Source organism: Solea solea, chromosome 17 (genome assembly GCF_958295425.1).
Source record: "Solea solea chromosome 17, fSolSol10.1, whole genome shotgun sequence".
NCBI lineage: Eukaryota > Metazoa > Chordata > Actinopteri > Pleuronectiformes > Soleidae > Solea > Solea solea.
Window position 1 is genome coordinate 6842758 of NC_081150.1, and position 14333 is coordinate 6857090.

At 39.3% G+C, this 14333-nt stretch overlaps 2 protein-coding genes across 4 annotated transcripts in view; one reads left to right on the forward strand and one right to left on the reverse strand.

The window, feature by feature from the left end:
- Positions 1-114: 114 nt before the first annotated feature.
- Positions 115-8789, reverse strand: fermt1 (FERM domain containing kindlin 1). Of its 3 annotated transcripts, none has more exons than XM_058614411.1 (16): positions 8651-8789; positions 6965-7119; positions 6232-6329; positions 5552-5687; positions 5308-5442; positions 4216-4399; positions 4024-4126; positions 3844-3951; positions 2549-2680; positions 2303-2352; positions 1997-2121; positions 1612-1718; positions 1299-1523; positions 1064-1188; positions 710-851; positions 115-625 (listed from the first exon to the last, which is right to left on the reverse strand). In XM_058614411.1, exons 2-16 carry the CDS (start codon positions 7113-7115, stop codon positions 452-454), a joined length of 1995 nt encoding a protein of 664 aa, XP_058470394.1. In that variant the 5' UTR covers positions 7116-7119; positions 8651-8789; the 3' UTR covers positions 115-451. The 3 variants fall into 3 exon arrangements, with proteins under 3 accessions (XP_058470394.1, XP_058470395.1, XP_058470396.1); XM_058614412.1 differs by having other exon boundaries at positions 6965-7124; positions 8651-8787; XM_058614413.1 differs by lacking the exons at positions 6965-7119; positions 8651-8789 and adding an exon at positions 6530-6551.
- Positions 8784-14333, forward strand: part of LOC131444203 (1-phosphatidylinositol 4,5-bisphosphate phosphodiesterase beta-1) — a 158533-nt gene continuing 152983 nt past the window's right edge. Inside the window, exons 1-3 of the mRNA XM_058614407.1 lie at positions 8784-8811; positions 10932-11020; positions 11969-12013. The gene's annotated coding sequence lies outside the window, so the exon portion shown is untranslated. The remainder of the gene's footprint in view (positions 8812-10931; positions 11021-11968; positions 12014-14333) is intronic.

A 14333-nucleotide genomic window follows, 5' to 3' on the forward strand; every position in this document is an offset into this window, starting at 1 on the left:
CATTGACGAATCAAAACAAATAAAACATAAAGACTATTTTTCTTCGAGCCCAGAGCATAGTTTTTTGTTTCAAATATTTCAGCAGTTGAACAAATGTGAAAACAAGCTGCGATATATAAAACCAACCTTTAATGTTTTTATACAAACAATGTCAGTTTGAAAAAACAACTCCTGACCTTTTTAAAAAAAATCTTTCAAATATAGTTTCATCCAAGTTTTTAGGGGAAAACCAAATCTTCACTACATATTTACATCAACACCAATACTTCTGTAGTGCAGGGTAAATGTCTAGACCTGTTTACATTTTATTCAATGAAAAATGCAGTTGTTTTCTTTGGCAGTGATTTGCTCAGTGTGTAACATTACCACTGAACACTTACATTGTTACTTGTTACATTACAAGTAAATACACAGCAAAAGCAACTGATGAAGAACAGTCTGATATGTTATCTCATTGCTGGCCGCCAGTGAGTTTATGGAACAGTTCTTCATCCAGTGTCTCGTTCTGGTCTTTAGCTCGTGTGGACAGGAAGATGTAACCCCCAATGAACTCGTGCACCACCTTGCAGTCACAGCTCACACAGCAGAAGGCTATTGTCACCTGCTGGTCAAATTCTATAGTCACCTGGAATTACATAAAGTGGATTAAATATTCATGAGATCTGCTCTCATGGTGAAATCTGAATTATACTGCACGACAACTGCACACCTGTCTTATCTCCCAGTTGACATTCCACAGCTTCATGTTGGCGAATCTCCACGTGGTGACGGGGAGGCCAGAGGACATGTCGATGCGAATCAGACGATTGTACGAGATCCCCAGAATCTCATCTTTCTTACTGCCTTTGAATCTGCAACACATGATGTAAAATGAAAACATCTTATACTAACATTATCCTAACCCTATCCTCACCATAGTTCCTCAGAAATGTGACTCAGGCTCATTGGGACCAGGTTTTGGTCTCCATGAGGACTACTGGTCCTGCAAAGGTTTATGCCAGAAAATATGTAACATATTACAGTACACACACACACACACACACTAATACATATTGTACTGTACCTGACAATGTAGTAGTTGATACCAAACTCTGGAAGTGACTGCCAGGCCTGAATAAATCGCATTTTGGCCTCCATTAGTGACAGATGTGCTATGTTCTGATGGGCTTCCAGGATACGTGTTGTCAGCTACGAACAATAACGTGAGACAGAAGATGAAATAATAAAAAAAAAAATAGTGATGCAACACTGATAGCTACTGGCAAAGTCACATATGTCGCTGGTGGCCATAAACAGACCTGTTTGGTTTTGTGTTTCTTGGCATAGCGTGGGGAAACAAAACACTCAGCATTCATCTCCATTGCGTCAAGGTCGGGAGCCGACTGGCCAGGAGGGGGCGCCAGGCTCTTCATTTGCAAAAAGGACTGAATATTCTTCACTTCTGACTTGTAGGAGCTGTAGGCCATTGTCTTTCCCTTAGAGGCAAGGATGCAGGCAGCTTTCCACCTGGCGTACTGCGTCTCCTGTGGCAGAAGAAGCACAAACATACGTCAGCTACAATAGTATACATACATTGTATATTTTTATGTGGACAATTTAAGAAGAGGTTACATTGTCACATCGGATGTTCACTTCATTCATCCCATCAGCCACAGGGAGCAGAAGCTTGATGCCAAACTTCTTGTCTGTGACGTTGACGTCAGGAACAACTTCACAACCTGTCACATGAGGAGGAATATGTTATATTGACGTACGTTTTAGAAGCAGACCAACATGATCTATAATTATAGTGACAATGAATAAACTGCAGTTACTGTGGGTGATTCAAAGAATAACATGACAGATATTGTGACCAACACTAGGCCAAAATAATTCACCTAATCCACATTTAAACATTATTTTTAAGGAGAATAGCTTGGGTTTTTATCCATTGTGAAGACCTGCTTAATCTGAGAATGACCTTTAATATTGTTTCAGATAATTTTGTTTCACTGACCTCTGAGGTGAAGCTGCTCTATGGGTTCTCCACTGGAAGTCTCCTTGTTCTTGTAGTAGGAAATCGTAGTGTCCTTGAATACAAACCAGTACTCTTTGTAAGGCCGCAACGTCAGTCTTTTGGGCCTAATTTAATAGAGAAAACAAGCAAAGAAAGATAAAATGCTGTTTTTTTGCCTGAGGTACAGTTTAGGAAAGAGTACAAACTGTTAAACAGGCTTTATAAGATTATTTTTTAAATCAGCTACCAGTTATCAGAGGGCTGTCTTCACATGATACAGTAAAATGAGTATAAAGGTGGGTTTACCTAAATAGTCGGAGGTTATCTGCCAGCTCTGGAATGTCTGTAATGTCTTCCTGGGGGCGGGTCAAACAACAGTCAATTATCCTGTGTCTTTTTGTTACATCACCATGTTAAGACAGGCAATCATCGGAGGCCTACATATCGACTACAGCTTAAAAACAGGTGTTCTTCTGTTACAGAGCAGGAAAACTGCTAAAAACTGCTGTTAATATTCACTCCGGTGTAGTTCTGTTTAAAAAATATGTTTACCAGAATCCTGTCTGTGTGTCTGCCTTCAAGCGTCACCTCCAGGTTGGAAAGAGCCGCCTCGACTTCATCTATTTCTGGTTCGTTGGAGTTGTCCAACGGTTCACTTGACATGGTCAGTTTACAGATGTGATACTGCAAAGGAATAAGGGAGAAATTTCACTCCTGATGAAAGAATCTCGCAGTGCTGTCCTAACTTCAATGATTAAATGTTTAGTTTTTAACTAACATGTACTAGACAGACAGACAGACAGACAGACCGATGGATAGATAGATAAGATCGCTAACTTTATTTATCTATCCCCGAGGGGAGATTGGGTCATCATAGCAGCGGTACAAATAAATCTTATTATAAATATAATATTAAAATACACAATACACCAAACTATACTATACTATGCCATACTATACTATACACTATATACAATAAGATGCTTAGCAGTGGATTTTAAGGTGAAACTTAAAAGTTGTTGTGATGTTTCTCTTAACATGACTTAGGAGGTTATGCAAGGCTGGCATGAGTCAGAGGGAGGTTTGAGCACAGCCCTGTGTGTCAGCCACTGCATCAATGTGTATGTGAGAGATTTCTGAATCACTGTCCCAACAGAAATTGGCTGACATTTAGTCACATAGCATATCACATTACTGTGCCCATGGAAAAGTAAGGCTCCAGTGACGAGCAGCTAAATCTGTAATGGTGAGATTGTACTTTACAGCGAGGAGTTGTAATTTAGAGGTGCAGTGAGTCACTTTAGGTGCTTTTTGTAGTTGCTGACGGCATGATTCTGCCTCTGTTTGGTCTTTGTGAAAAGAAATGATGTAACATTAATTGTATGCCGGGCTCTGATAAGCAATACTATCAGAACCGACAGAGAAAGTGTTTGTGTATGCACTGGCAGTGCAGGGGATCACAGGAAAGAAGCATTTATCTCGTGAAACTGCTGAACAACCAGATTTTTGAGAAATAGAATTCACTTTTGAAACTTCTTGGTATTTCCAGCTTAACATAAAAAAAATCTCTTCTTGTGCGCAGTGTGGATATGTCGGTAAGCCACTCGAGATCTAACACTGCATTACTGAGACAATGGTTTGAATTTACAGCTTCGGTTGATATTTAAAACGTTACACACTACAGTTTTAAGAGCACTGACTCACACCTTCCCTTCTGTCCAGTGTGGAGAAAGTTTGAATTAATTGCTGTACAAACAAAACTGCTGTCTCAGTTTTACTGGCTCCGAGTACTGAACAATATACAGCACCTTATATCATATTAATAACTGTGGTGATATAATATTCACCTGTAGCGAAGCAAACATCAGCATTTCCTCATCAGTGCAATCTATCTCCTCCAGAAGGATGGACCAGCGTGCCTGTTCGTACAGCTGGGTTATCCTGACAGCATCATACTAAAACATAAAGACACAGACTTTTAGCTCAACAGGACCTGTTATAGTTATAACTAAATTTGGGTCACTCACTTTAGGATTGAGGTCAAAGAAGACATTGTATTTAAATCGAAGCATCAGCTTGTCGTCATCTTGGATATCTTGCTCCATAAGGGAACGAGATGAGTCCAACCACCTGTCAATCACAGCAATAACCAACAATGTTATAGGATGAATACTAAACAACCTGAGAAACACCACCTATTTCTACTTCTAGGTTTCTACCCTGCATTGTTGATTGCTTTGTCCACTACTGAGAGTGGCTGGTACATCTTGGCCAACTCAGCGGGCGGCAAGTTCGGCTGAGACTCAGCAAGAGGGTTTTCTCCAAACCAGAGGCTGGTGGCAGACATCGGCATCCCATTCTCTGGGTCATAGGTTGCAGTCATGGTCTTACTGTACATGAGGGCTTTTGGGAAAAACACATTATAGAAAACAACATCATTATAAATGTCAAAACTTCATATCCAATGAGTTTTAAGAAAGATGCAACAATTGGAATAAAATAAAGCATGATGAAAATCAAGGAGGTAATAACTGAGTGAGTGTTCCCGAAGAAGAAATCCTGAAGAACATGGCAGCGCATGAACATTTTTTTCAGATCATATTGATTAATTAAAACTGAGGCCTGGAAGATTGCCGCAAAATCAATATTCTGTATATGAATGTTGCGCATTTCTACTTCTCTACTGACCTCCAGGATAATTCAGACAGTGTGAATTAAAGATGGGTCAGATTTCACCAATTAAACCTTCCACAGCCCAGAGTGTTTAACTGCTCAGAGAAATCAGTACAAAACATGTGATTCCAGCCTTCCTCTTACTTTGATGGTTTTCTGTCACAGCTAGCTTTGGAAGCTGAACAAAATGAATAAACCAGAATTAACCAGAATCTCAATGGCAACACTCATATAGACATCTTGATTTATCATGGCAGGAAAAGCAAAGGTGAAACTAATTATATTAGATGTTGATTCTACCATTTACTGCAATGCAGATGAAATGGTCTCCTTTAAATACTGCAAAAAAAAAAAAACTACTTTGGAACCCACTTCGCAAGTTATACCCAGTAAAATGTGAAAATACACAATGTGATCCACCAAAACAATCCAAAAATGTCATTTCACCCTTTTATCAGTGAACTTTTGCACTAGAACAGGCACTACAACCACATACATGACCATGTCTTTCGTCACATTAAAATCATGATGTGCTCTGCTCAGTGTGTCTTTTTCTTGACACATGATTAGGTGTCTCTGTGTTCTGAAACTTTTTTTTTTGTCTTTTTTAAAAAACAGCCTTGTTCTTTTCACAACACCTGAGCTTCCGGGTCCTCCAGTAGGCAAATCGATGTCCCAAATGTTCTCTCCTAGGTTTTTGTCTTTCTTCTTCTTCTTTTTGGATGGATCATCTGGCGGCTTCAGCAGAGACAGTTCCTCTGATCTCCTGATGTCTGAAACGTAGTAATGATGTTAGAGAGAGTCCTGTATTCACACTAAATCATAACAAAAGCAGGGAGGAGAGAGGGGTTTTCTAATAGAAAAAGTAACTGAGTAACTCACTGAGCAGTTGACAGATTTCTGCCACAGCCTTGAAAACCACATTGGAGAAGCTGACAGTCATTTTGATGGTCTTCATATTGGGAAGAAGCAGCAGCAGGGGTTTGTGCTGGGGCGTGTAGCGTAGGAAAGCATCAGCCTGTACAGCAGAATAATTTTAAATCATATGAGCCTTCCATGCAAGATCAATAGGCCTATATACTGTATGCCCTCACATTCCTTTTTGCGCTGACTTGGAGATTTTGTTACCTTGACTGGCCTGGGGGTAAATTATCCTGCCCCCTTTTATTGTTGCTTTTTATATGAAGTTGATAGTTGTGCCTATCTCTGGAACATATACTTTACTGTACGAGTTTTCTTCACTATAGAGCTATGGTTCTTCGGGTGTAAGTTACACTTTACATAAGGCAACTACCCAACAAATGGTTCAGACCTGGGCTGAGTGGGGAGATTAATATAATTCCATTTTTTATTTGCCTAGGATGAAAATACAATCCAGAAGCTTCCACAAATGTTCACATAAAACCACTGATGGTTTTTCCTGCCCTGGGGAGCACACAGGAACACACAGAATTATTATAGCTCAGAATAGAATATTCTTCTCTCCAGTGGGAATTCAGGTGACTTTGTTTTATAGAGAAACTGAATTCCTTTTTGAGATTAATAGTGAATTTCGGTATTACCTGAATTCCATACTTGTCCAGGGTCCAGTGTGTCTTAAGCAGCCAGCACGTCCTCTGTTCCCACCATAAGGCATGATCGGACCAGTCCTGAGGAGCCTCTGCAGACAGATTCACATAATCGTAGTACTATCAATACTAGTACCATGTTATTATCACATTTATTGTATGTTTTTATATTGTATATCAAGTTTAAATTATCTTGGCGCTACCAAAACTGCTGCTGCCAATACAAACACTTGCTGTAGCCACTATTGTGTAGGTAGCTGCTAATGATAAAAGTGTGCTTTGATGAGTCTACCTGACATCATGTGATGGTGGTGGGCTGAAATGTGTCCATTGATGACAAACTACTTAGTCATCTGTTGTGTCTCATGCTCTTTAAACAACCTTGCTTAAGTTTGCTCCTACATGTTTGTGGAGCCCTGTAAAAAGATATTGCATCCTGGTCGAACTTTGGCCCCTAAGGCTACACAAGCCAATGCACTGTGGCAAAACAATAGCACTGCAGCGTAGAAAAATGCAGGGCAAATAAGGGTGTGGCTTGACTAACAGACACGCTGTAGCAGTGGAGGAGGGTCAAAGCCATAATTAGAGGATAAAGAGAACTTAATTCTTGATGTGCAGAAACCTCTCTCTCTCTCTCTCTCTCTCTGTAGTTACATTTGGTACTTCTCTCATTTGAAGGACTACTCTATTTAAATGTGGTGCTACACATAGCATCAAAAACACTCACTGATTTTCTCCACTAACTTAAGCATGAGGCCCCCAATGTGCAGGTCTCCCTTCACCCTCAGCTTAAATTTCATGGACTCATCTCCATCTTTTTGATCCACCTGCACAGACAGCTCCCACGATGTCTCGCCATACTCTGCAGCCGTGATCATTGCCCTGTTCTCAAAAGACAAAGGAGAGATACAGTGCACATGACACTTTATAGACAGGATCAGGTTTGGATATCACCGTCACAGAGGTACACCACATGAAATAATGCAAGGTAAAACCCACCACTATCTCCATTTAGACACACACTGGGGGAATTCCGCTAAAATATGTTCACTCTTTTCATGTGATCTTTTGTTTGGAAGGTTGAGAAACATCTGGGGTGAAAATATGAGTCAGAGGATTAAGTGTTTCTCAACATCCTGTGGGAACGTCCAAATGAACTTGGCCAGTAGTTCACAAACAGATCCTTTCTTTTCTGTTCTAAGTGGTCACAGCTTTTCACCAACTTCTCCTGCAGTATCTCTACAAAGATACACTGCAGCCCCTTAAGTTCTAGATGTATGAATAAGATAATGGCAAACACACAGAAAGGCAGATGTACTGGCTGGTGCCAGCAAGAAAAAAACAGACTGCAGAACACAGCACATATATGATGTCAATTTTGCAAAAGAGTGAATGGATGAAAGACATCAGGCTGGGAGGAAAGGGGAGGAGCAGGGAGGGGTATGTGGAATGTGTGACGAGCAGGGACATGAATCTGGTGCAGGAGACGGTGCAAAACAGCACATCTACACACACATACTGCACAAATCTCTCCATTTCATAAATGAACTCAGATCACTGGTGAACAAAGATATATGAAGTCATATACACTTCATATAGCTAAGGCCTCTTGACCCATTGTATGTGAGTACTGTGTATAAAATGTGTAGCTGGGGGCTAAGTTTAATGAACACACTCTGCTGCTGCTGCTGCTGTTGTTGTGCTGCCACCTCCCCTGCAGCTGCAGGGTACAGTTAAAAGTTTGAGCTTGCTGAAGGAGTACTTGTTGAGATGTGTCTAGTGTGATGAGCTGACTCCTAAAATATTACAGTAAATTGAAGAACACACCAAAATTTGATGGACCATAGGATGATGGCATTTGGTGCCCATAGAAAAAAAGATCATCAAATGCATTATTTATGCAAAACATTCAATTTCAAGGGGAGTGCTAATATTCTAACTGCAACATGGACTGTGATAACACATTTAATTAAAACTTCAATCTGTCATTTCCACTTTACACATCAGCAATTTTATGTCTCTTTTCCAACCAAAAACTGCTGTAGAAGATGGAATAACAGGAATGTGTTGAATAGCATGGTGTCATTTGTTTATTGTTAGAATCATTCATACTGCGGAAAAATGGTCTGAAACCAAAAAATGGTTAACAATGCGGTTATAACTATCAAGTATCAAGTCATACTCAACACTACTGTGTCAGCACAATTTTATAAATAGTGCAATGAACATTAAACATTAACTTCTGTCTACATATTGAAACCACAAACGCATAACTAAGTGTACTCTGGACTCAACTGGACCATACCATAGTGATTTTCCCTCAGGTAAATGAAGGTGTTTATATAATTTAATCTTAATGAATCTGTAATCATTTATTTTAACGTTAAAGTCGTACATTTGAAACAGCTCCTACCTTGATTCAAAGTTTTTTGCCGTGTTTCCTAAAACGTGTTGCGGAGTAAAATTACTCAGGAATGAATCTTCCTCTCTGTGGGAGTAGGAGACACGCCACGCCCGGTTCACGCAGGTAGACCTCGAGGAGGAGGAGGAGGAGGAGTAATGTGTAGACTTCAGGTGGGTCCGAACACTGACTGAACCGTGGACACATATCTACACATGTATATACAGTACATACATGTACACATTATTTAGCTGTTCCCACGTAACATGTCGAAATGAAAAGACTAACTGTTCATATGACACACACAGAAGCTACTAGCAAGGCTAGTAGCTTCTTAAGAACTACTAGGATAGCATTTCATGCAGTAGCAATTAGCACACCTACTCTAATCCTTCGTCGTACTTATTGGCGTCACGTTAATGTGTTTTAAAAAAAACACCGTTAAAGTTTACATGTTGTAATGCATGTACTTAAGGTAAGGGCCTTGGTTTAAGGTAGTTACCATCATACGTCACCACGTTTGTGAAAAAAAGAATGTGCGTTTCCTGTGTTAAACCGGAACCATTACTACCATTACTTTTTGTTTATTGTTTTATTGTTGTTTGTTTTGTTAAGTGTCCTTGAGTGTTGGAAAGGCGCTTATAAATAAAATGTATTGGTGTTATTATTATTATTATTATTATTATTATTATTATTATTATGAAGTGCTCAGGAAAGAGGGGGTGAGGAGTGGAGTCCTCCGTTTGTTGCAGTCTCCCTATTTGATGTCAGTAATTCTTACACACTGGAGCTTGAAGTGCGTTAAATGTAGCAAATAATGGGCCCTTTACACAGCAGACATTTTGACATTTTTCAGCAGGATAAACACAGGTGTTCTGACTTCATTAACAATGGCTCTGTGAAGTTCATGTAAGTCAGGACGTGTGTGACAGTGAACCAGCATGCTTTGTGAAACTGAGGAAGCTAAATGGAACTTAACCCATCATTAATTTGATTATTTACACCTGTAATTTTCTTACTGTAACCCACCAAAATGGCTGCTGTGGTCCATTCACTTACAGAAGCAGGTACCCTGGACTGACTAGGCACTGATATGTGAATATTCCAGCAAACACACACCATGTGGACTGTTAGGTCAATAGAAGTCCACCAATTTTGCACTTTTGGGTCAGTTGTGAAAAACAGTGATTTAACAGTGTCTTTACTCTCCAGAAACAATAAAGATGTTATAATCAACAACTGTACAATAGAAATGTATCATGTTTTTGTTTTTTTAAAAATGTTTTGAAAAAGTTGTTGATATACAACCTTAAGAAAGCAACAAACATTGTCTTACTGTATACTTGCAGTAAATAACTGCTCTATAATAAATACGGTTGCTCTCTGTGTGAAAGTTACATTGTTATAAAAACTTTTTCTGTGTATAACATTTATTTGTTGACCAGTTTACACACACAATAGGAAAAGAGTTATTATACTATAGCCTAATAAGTATGTGCATGTTTTTTTGAAATGTGGATATTAAAGGTATTAACAAATTGTCAGCATGACTTTGCCATGCTTGTGCAGTGCTGTCTCCAAAGACCAGCCTTTTTTCTCACTCTTAAAAACTTGCTGATGGAGACATAAGTGGTGCAAGGGGTCTTCCTTGATATACAATTGGTGAGTTTCTTTATGGACTTTAGTGTAAGCAGTGAGCACTCTATAAAAAACAAATCTCAGTTTTCAGTAAGGTGAGATAAAGTTGCAATCACTCTTAAGTTGTTGTTCCCTTAAGCAGGGATATTTTTTATGAGGTGAGCCTTTAGATAATTAGCTGAAATCTGTTTTTGCTTGTGTCCCTGTTGGCAACCATGTTTTCAGTTAGAGATAGCAGCTGAAAGGTTCTTGGAGATGGTAATGTGCATTGTGAAATCAGTATTGGCTATGTGTAAATATCTTACACAACCACACCTCATAAAATCTGAAATACCCCTTAAATGTTAAACTATATCAGGGGCTGTTGCTCCACTTTAGGTGGATTTTAAGAAACAGACCCACAACATGATGAATATTCACCACAGAAGATGAATCAGCCCATCTTCCCACCCTATGAGTAAATCAAGATGAATCAATGGGGAGTATGTCTTTTCCATATCTGAACTTTGCCAGCTTGTGAAGCTACAATAACACACCAGTAAAATTATGACGAGCAATTCAATTTGGACAGATGGTGTTCCACTGATAACAAGACAGCAACACTGACTTAGAGCTATTTAGCGGGTTTTAATATGCATATGTGTTTCTTCAGCAGTTTCTACATGATGTGGACTTCTCCTCTATCAGTGACACAGTCATGAAGTAACTCGATGTGTGAAGCCTGCCACCCTCTGGTTTCAATCGGTAAGATCCATATCTTTTTGCCCTGGCTGGCATTTTAGTAAAATGCATACTTGTTAGATATGGACATCCGTGTCATGCATCAAATTGTGTCCCAAATGCTATATTTATAGTAATGCTTGAGGTTGAAGTTTGAGTTATGTTTAATATTAATGTCTGTAATATGAAAAAATGGCAATCTGTAAACAATAAAACCAGTTCCTGCACAGTCAATTTATGAAAACATGCAGTGTGTCAGCAATTACAAAAACAACAAATAATTACAATTTTTTATTATTATTATTTAATTTTTCTATGCACTTACTCTAAATTGTCTAACACTGCTCATTCAAATTATTGTAAGAGAAAATTGAAATAAAAACTGTATTTTTCTCTCATTCTCTCAATATTGGATGTGTCACAAAAGTTTACTGTAATTGTCATTTCTCTAGCACCACAGTGATATTTACACAAAGGTGAAAGATTATTTTATGAATGCTTCTGCATAAATGAATTCATCTTTAGTGAAACAATAAACAGTTTGACATTTATTTGCTCAATGCAATAATTAGATTATAGAAATAGTCCCTTGACTCTGAGTAGATTTTATTCAATCCAAAGCCTTCACGTAATATTAACAGAGCTCAGATCCTACCACACAGTGGCGCCATCAGATTATCCCTGAGTTGGAGGAGCAGATGATGACCAGTTTTCAAAGACACATTCCAGTCTGTACTGACATTAAAAAATATCCTCCCCTACATCTAATAATATTTTTTTTATCACTAGAGAGCTGGGTTTTCTAGGAACTGAATATTTCACTTCACAATAGAAATGTCCAATTCATGTCATACCATTCAAATTATGGTACCAAAAAGTCTTTAGATAGGTAAACAAATTGAATGTTCATGAGTAATTCTAATTCATGAAACAGTAGCTGAACAAATTTGTGTTTTTATTTGTTTCACTCAGGGAGGATATGTCGTCGTCAGCTACAGAACACCACCCATAGAATTGGTAAGTATTCAAGGACATTTCGGCAAAGTGGTTCTCTGCCAGCACAAAGGCTAAAACCTGGACACTCCAGATGAACGACAGTTTCTTTGACCAACTGACCATTTTGACCACACCTAACAGATTAAGTTCAGCAAACATGCCTCTGAGTCTGTCTCAGCCCTCTGTTCCAGCTGAGTGCTCAGTGCTGGCACACAGGGTTGTCTTGGGTCCTTGAGTAAGAGAGGCAATGTAAGTTCCATGACAAAAACAAACAAATAAACCCTGAGGCTCATAAACTGTGTCACTGGTGGACAGACACCTGGAAAATAACATCATTCGGACCTGTCAAGCCTGGATGGAGTACAGACACAGTAAAACCATGTCCATGTCATCATGACACCTGTGGTTCTAATGGCAACATAGTACACACAGACCAAGCAAAAGTAAAGGGACAAAAATCAGCTTTACTGCAGTGCCAGGGAGAATGATAAAATGCAGTGATGAGGAGAGAGAAGGAAAAAATTTTCGACTGTGGTTTTAGACACAATAAATTACATCTACTGCCTAAAGCTGGTCTGAACCTACTTGGTGGGAAACGACATCTGTAGAAGCCTTTGCCGGCTTTCTGTATTTATGGAAAGAGAAACCTCCTGGTGACCTGGGAACACGCTTACCCAATTAGCAGCCTCGCCGACGGATCAAATGGAAGTGAAAACATTGACTGCCATGACGGAGACGCATCACAATGCCCCATTCATGCTGCCGAGCCCCATGCTTTTGGGGTGAGGTGGGGGGTTGCTCTTCTAGGGATGTGTGTGAGGAGGTAGGAGAGATGAGAGTAATGAATGCAACAAGGAACTAACTTACCTCACCACTCTACGTGTCAATGAAGACCTCATACATGGTTCAGAGGTAAACACTGCTCAAAGGTTGTGTTTTCATAAGGCTACCAACCACCGCTCACCTTGGTGTTCCGCATCCCCTTCACCTCAGCCCCTATATCCCAACACAACCACGGCTGTATCCTGTGGGACTCAGGCTGAGGAGGTCAAGAGGCCTGAGAAACAGCACCGGAGGAGAGTCTCTTGACAGCACAGGGCTCTGGGGAATAAAGGTTACACTACCACATGGTCTGCAAAGTGTTACAGCTCAGATTCATTTTCACTTTCCAAGACTGTCAAAATCACATCTTTGTTCAGTTTCTTTACTTACATTTTTAATGTGACTAGGTTTATTCTTAAGACGCTGACCTTCGTAGCCGTCATGAAATTCCATACCTATTCTAAAAAAATAATAATAAAAAAAACTCAGGAAAGGACAGCCTGCACCTGGCAGCTTATTTGTTTTACAAATGTCAGTGTTATATATAATCATGTCATGATGAGAATCGAGCAGACTCAAATGCGATGGTCAAAAGAGGAACGATTGACTAAATATAAAATAAAAGTATCTGCATTTGCCTCAATAATACATTTCTAACCTCAGACAGATCCTTGCAGTGCACTGAAAGCTCAGTAAGCTCAGTACAAAGGCTCTTTTATTGCTAAAATGTATTGTTTATTTATTTGGGTGGAGCCATAGGTGCTTCAGTAAATGGCATCTTATGCCACTGGTTGTGGATATTTCCAGTGAAGCTGAAAAAATGTTACTTAACCACAGTCAATGCTGTGAAGAAATCAGAATAAATAAAAGTTTTTAGTAAGGGCAAAAAAGTAACAACTTGCAGAAGGTTTATGCATTTTCAATTATGTTTGACCTTTCCCTATGACACTGCCAAGATTGATATCCCCTTTTTCTTTTCACCTCTCCTTGGTTAAAAACATCTGATAGAAATAAAACTTTTCATGGTGTCAGGTCAGATAGCCATAAATACAGGTTGTCAGCGCAGTGTGACCCTCACATCTAGAGGAGAGGCTGCTCTGAGCTGTGGTTTGGAACAGGATATCACATGTTTGAATATTGCACTTCTTTGTGAAAAGTGGCTACTGTTAAAGACCTTCCACTACAGAGTATTGCTTTACCTGTCACCGGCAGTATTTCATGTCTTTGCTGCCTAGAAGCATAAAAGATATAGAGGTACACAGCACATGTGTATAGTTTGTCATAATTCACTCAATGCTGCTGGTCCAAACAAAATTTAAACTCTGACTGATATGAAACCACGGCCCATTTTTGTCGGCAGAATTTATGGTGAAATGTTTTTGCTGTCTTTGTCATTCTTTGTCAGTTTCAGCAGGTGTGCATCTCATTTTATTTCCTGGGTGAATATCAAATGTGTTGAATAAAGCCATATGCTATGCTCTGACTTTCATTCAGTTTGTCAGAGCACACAGAGTGGGAA

Excerpts from the sequence above, each read along its gene's own strand:
- fermt1 (XM_058614411.1), bottom strand. The coding sequence starts at position 7,115 with ATGATCACGGCTGCAGAGTATGGCGAGACATCGTGGGAGCTGTCTGTG. Across the intron at positions 5,443-5,551 it reads AGAAATCTGTCAACTGCTCA|ACATCAGGAGATCAGAGGAA; the intron begins GTGAGTTACTCA and ends ACTACGTTTCAG. Across the intron at positions 3,952-4,023 it reads TCTTTGACCTCAATCCTAAA|TATGATGCTGTCAGGATAAC; the intron begins GTGAGTGACCCA and ends TTTATGTTTTAG.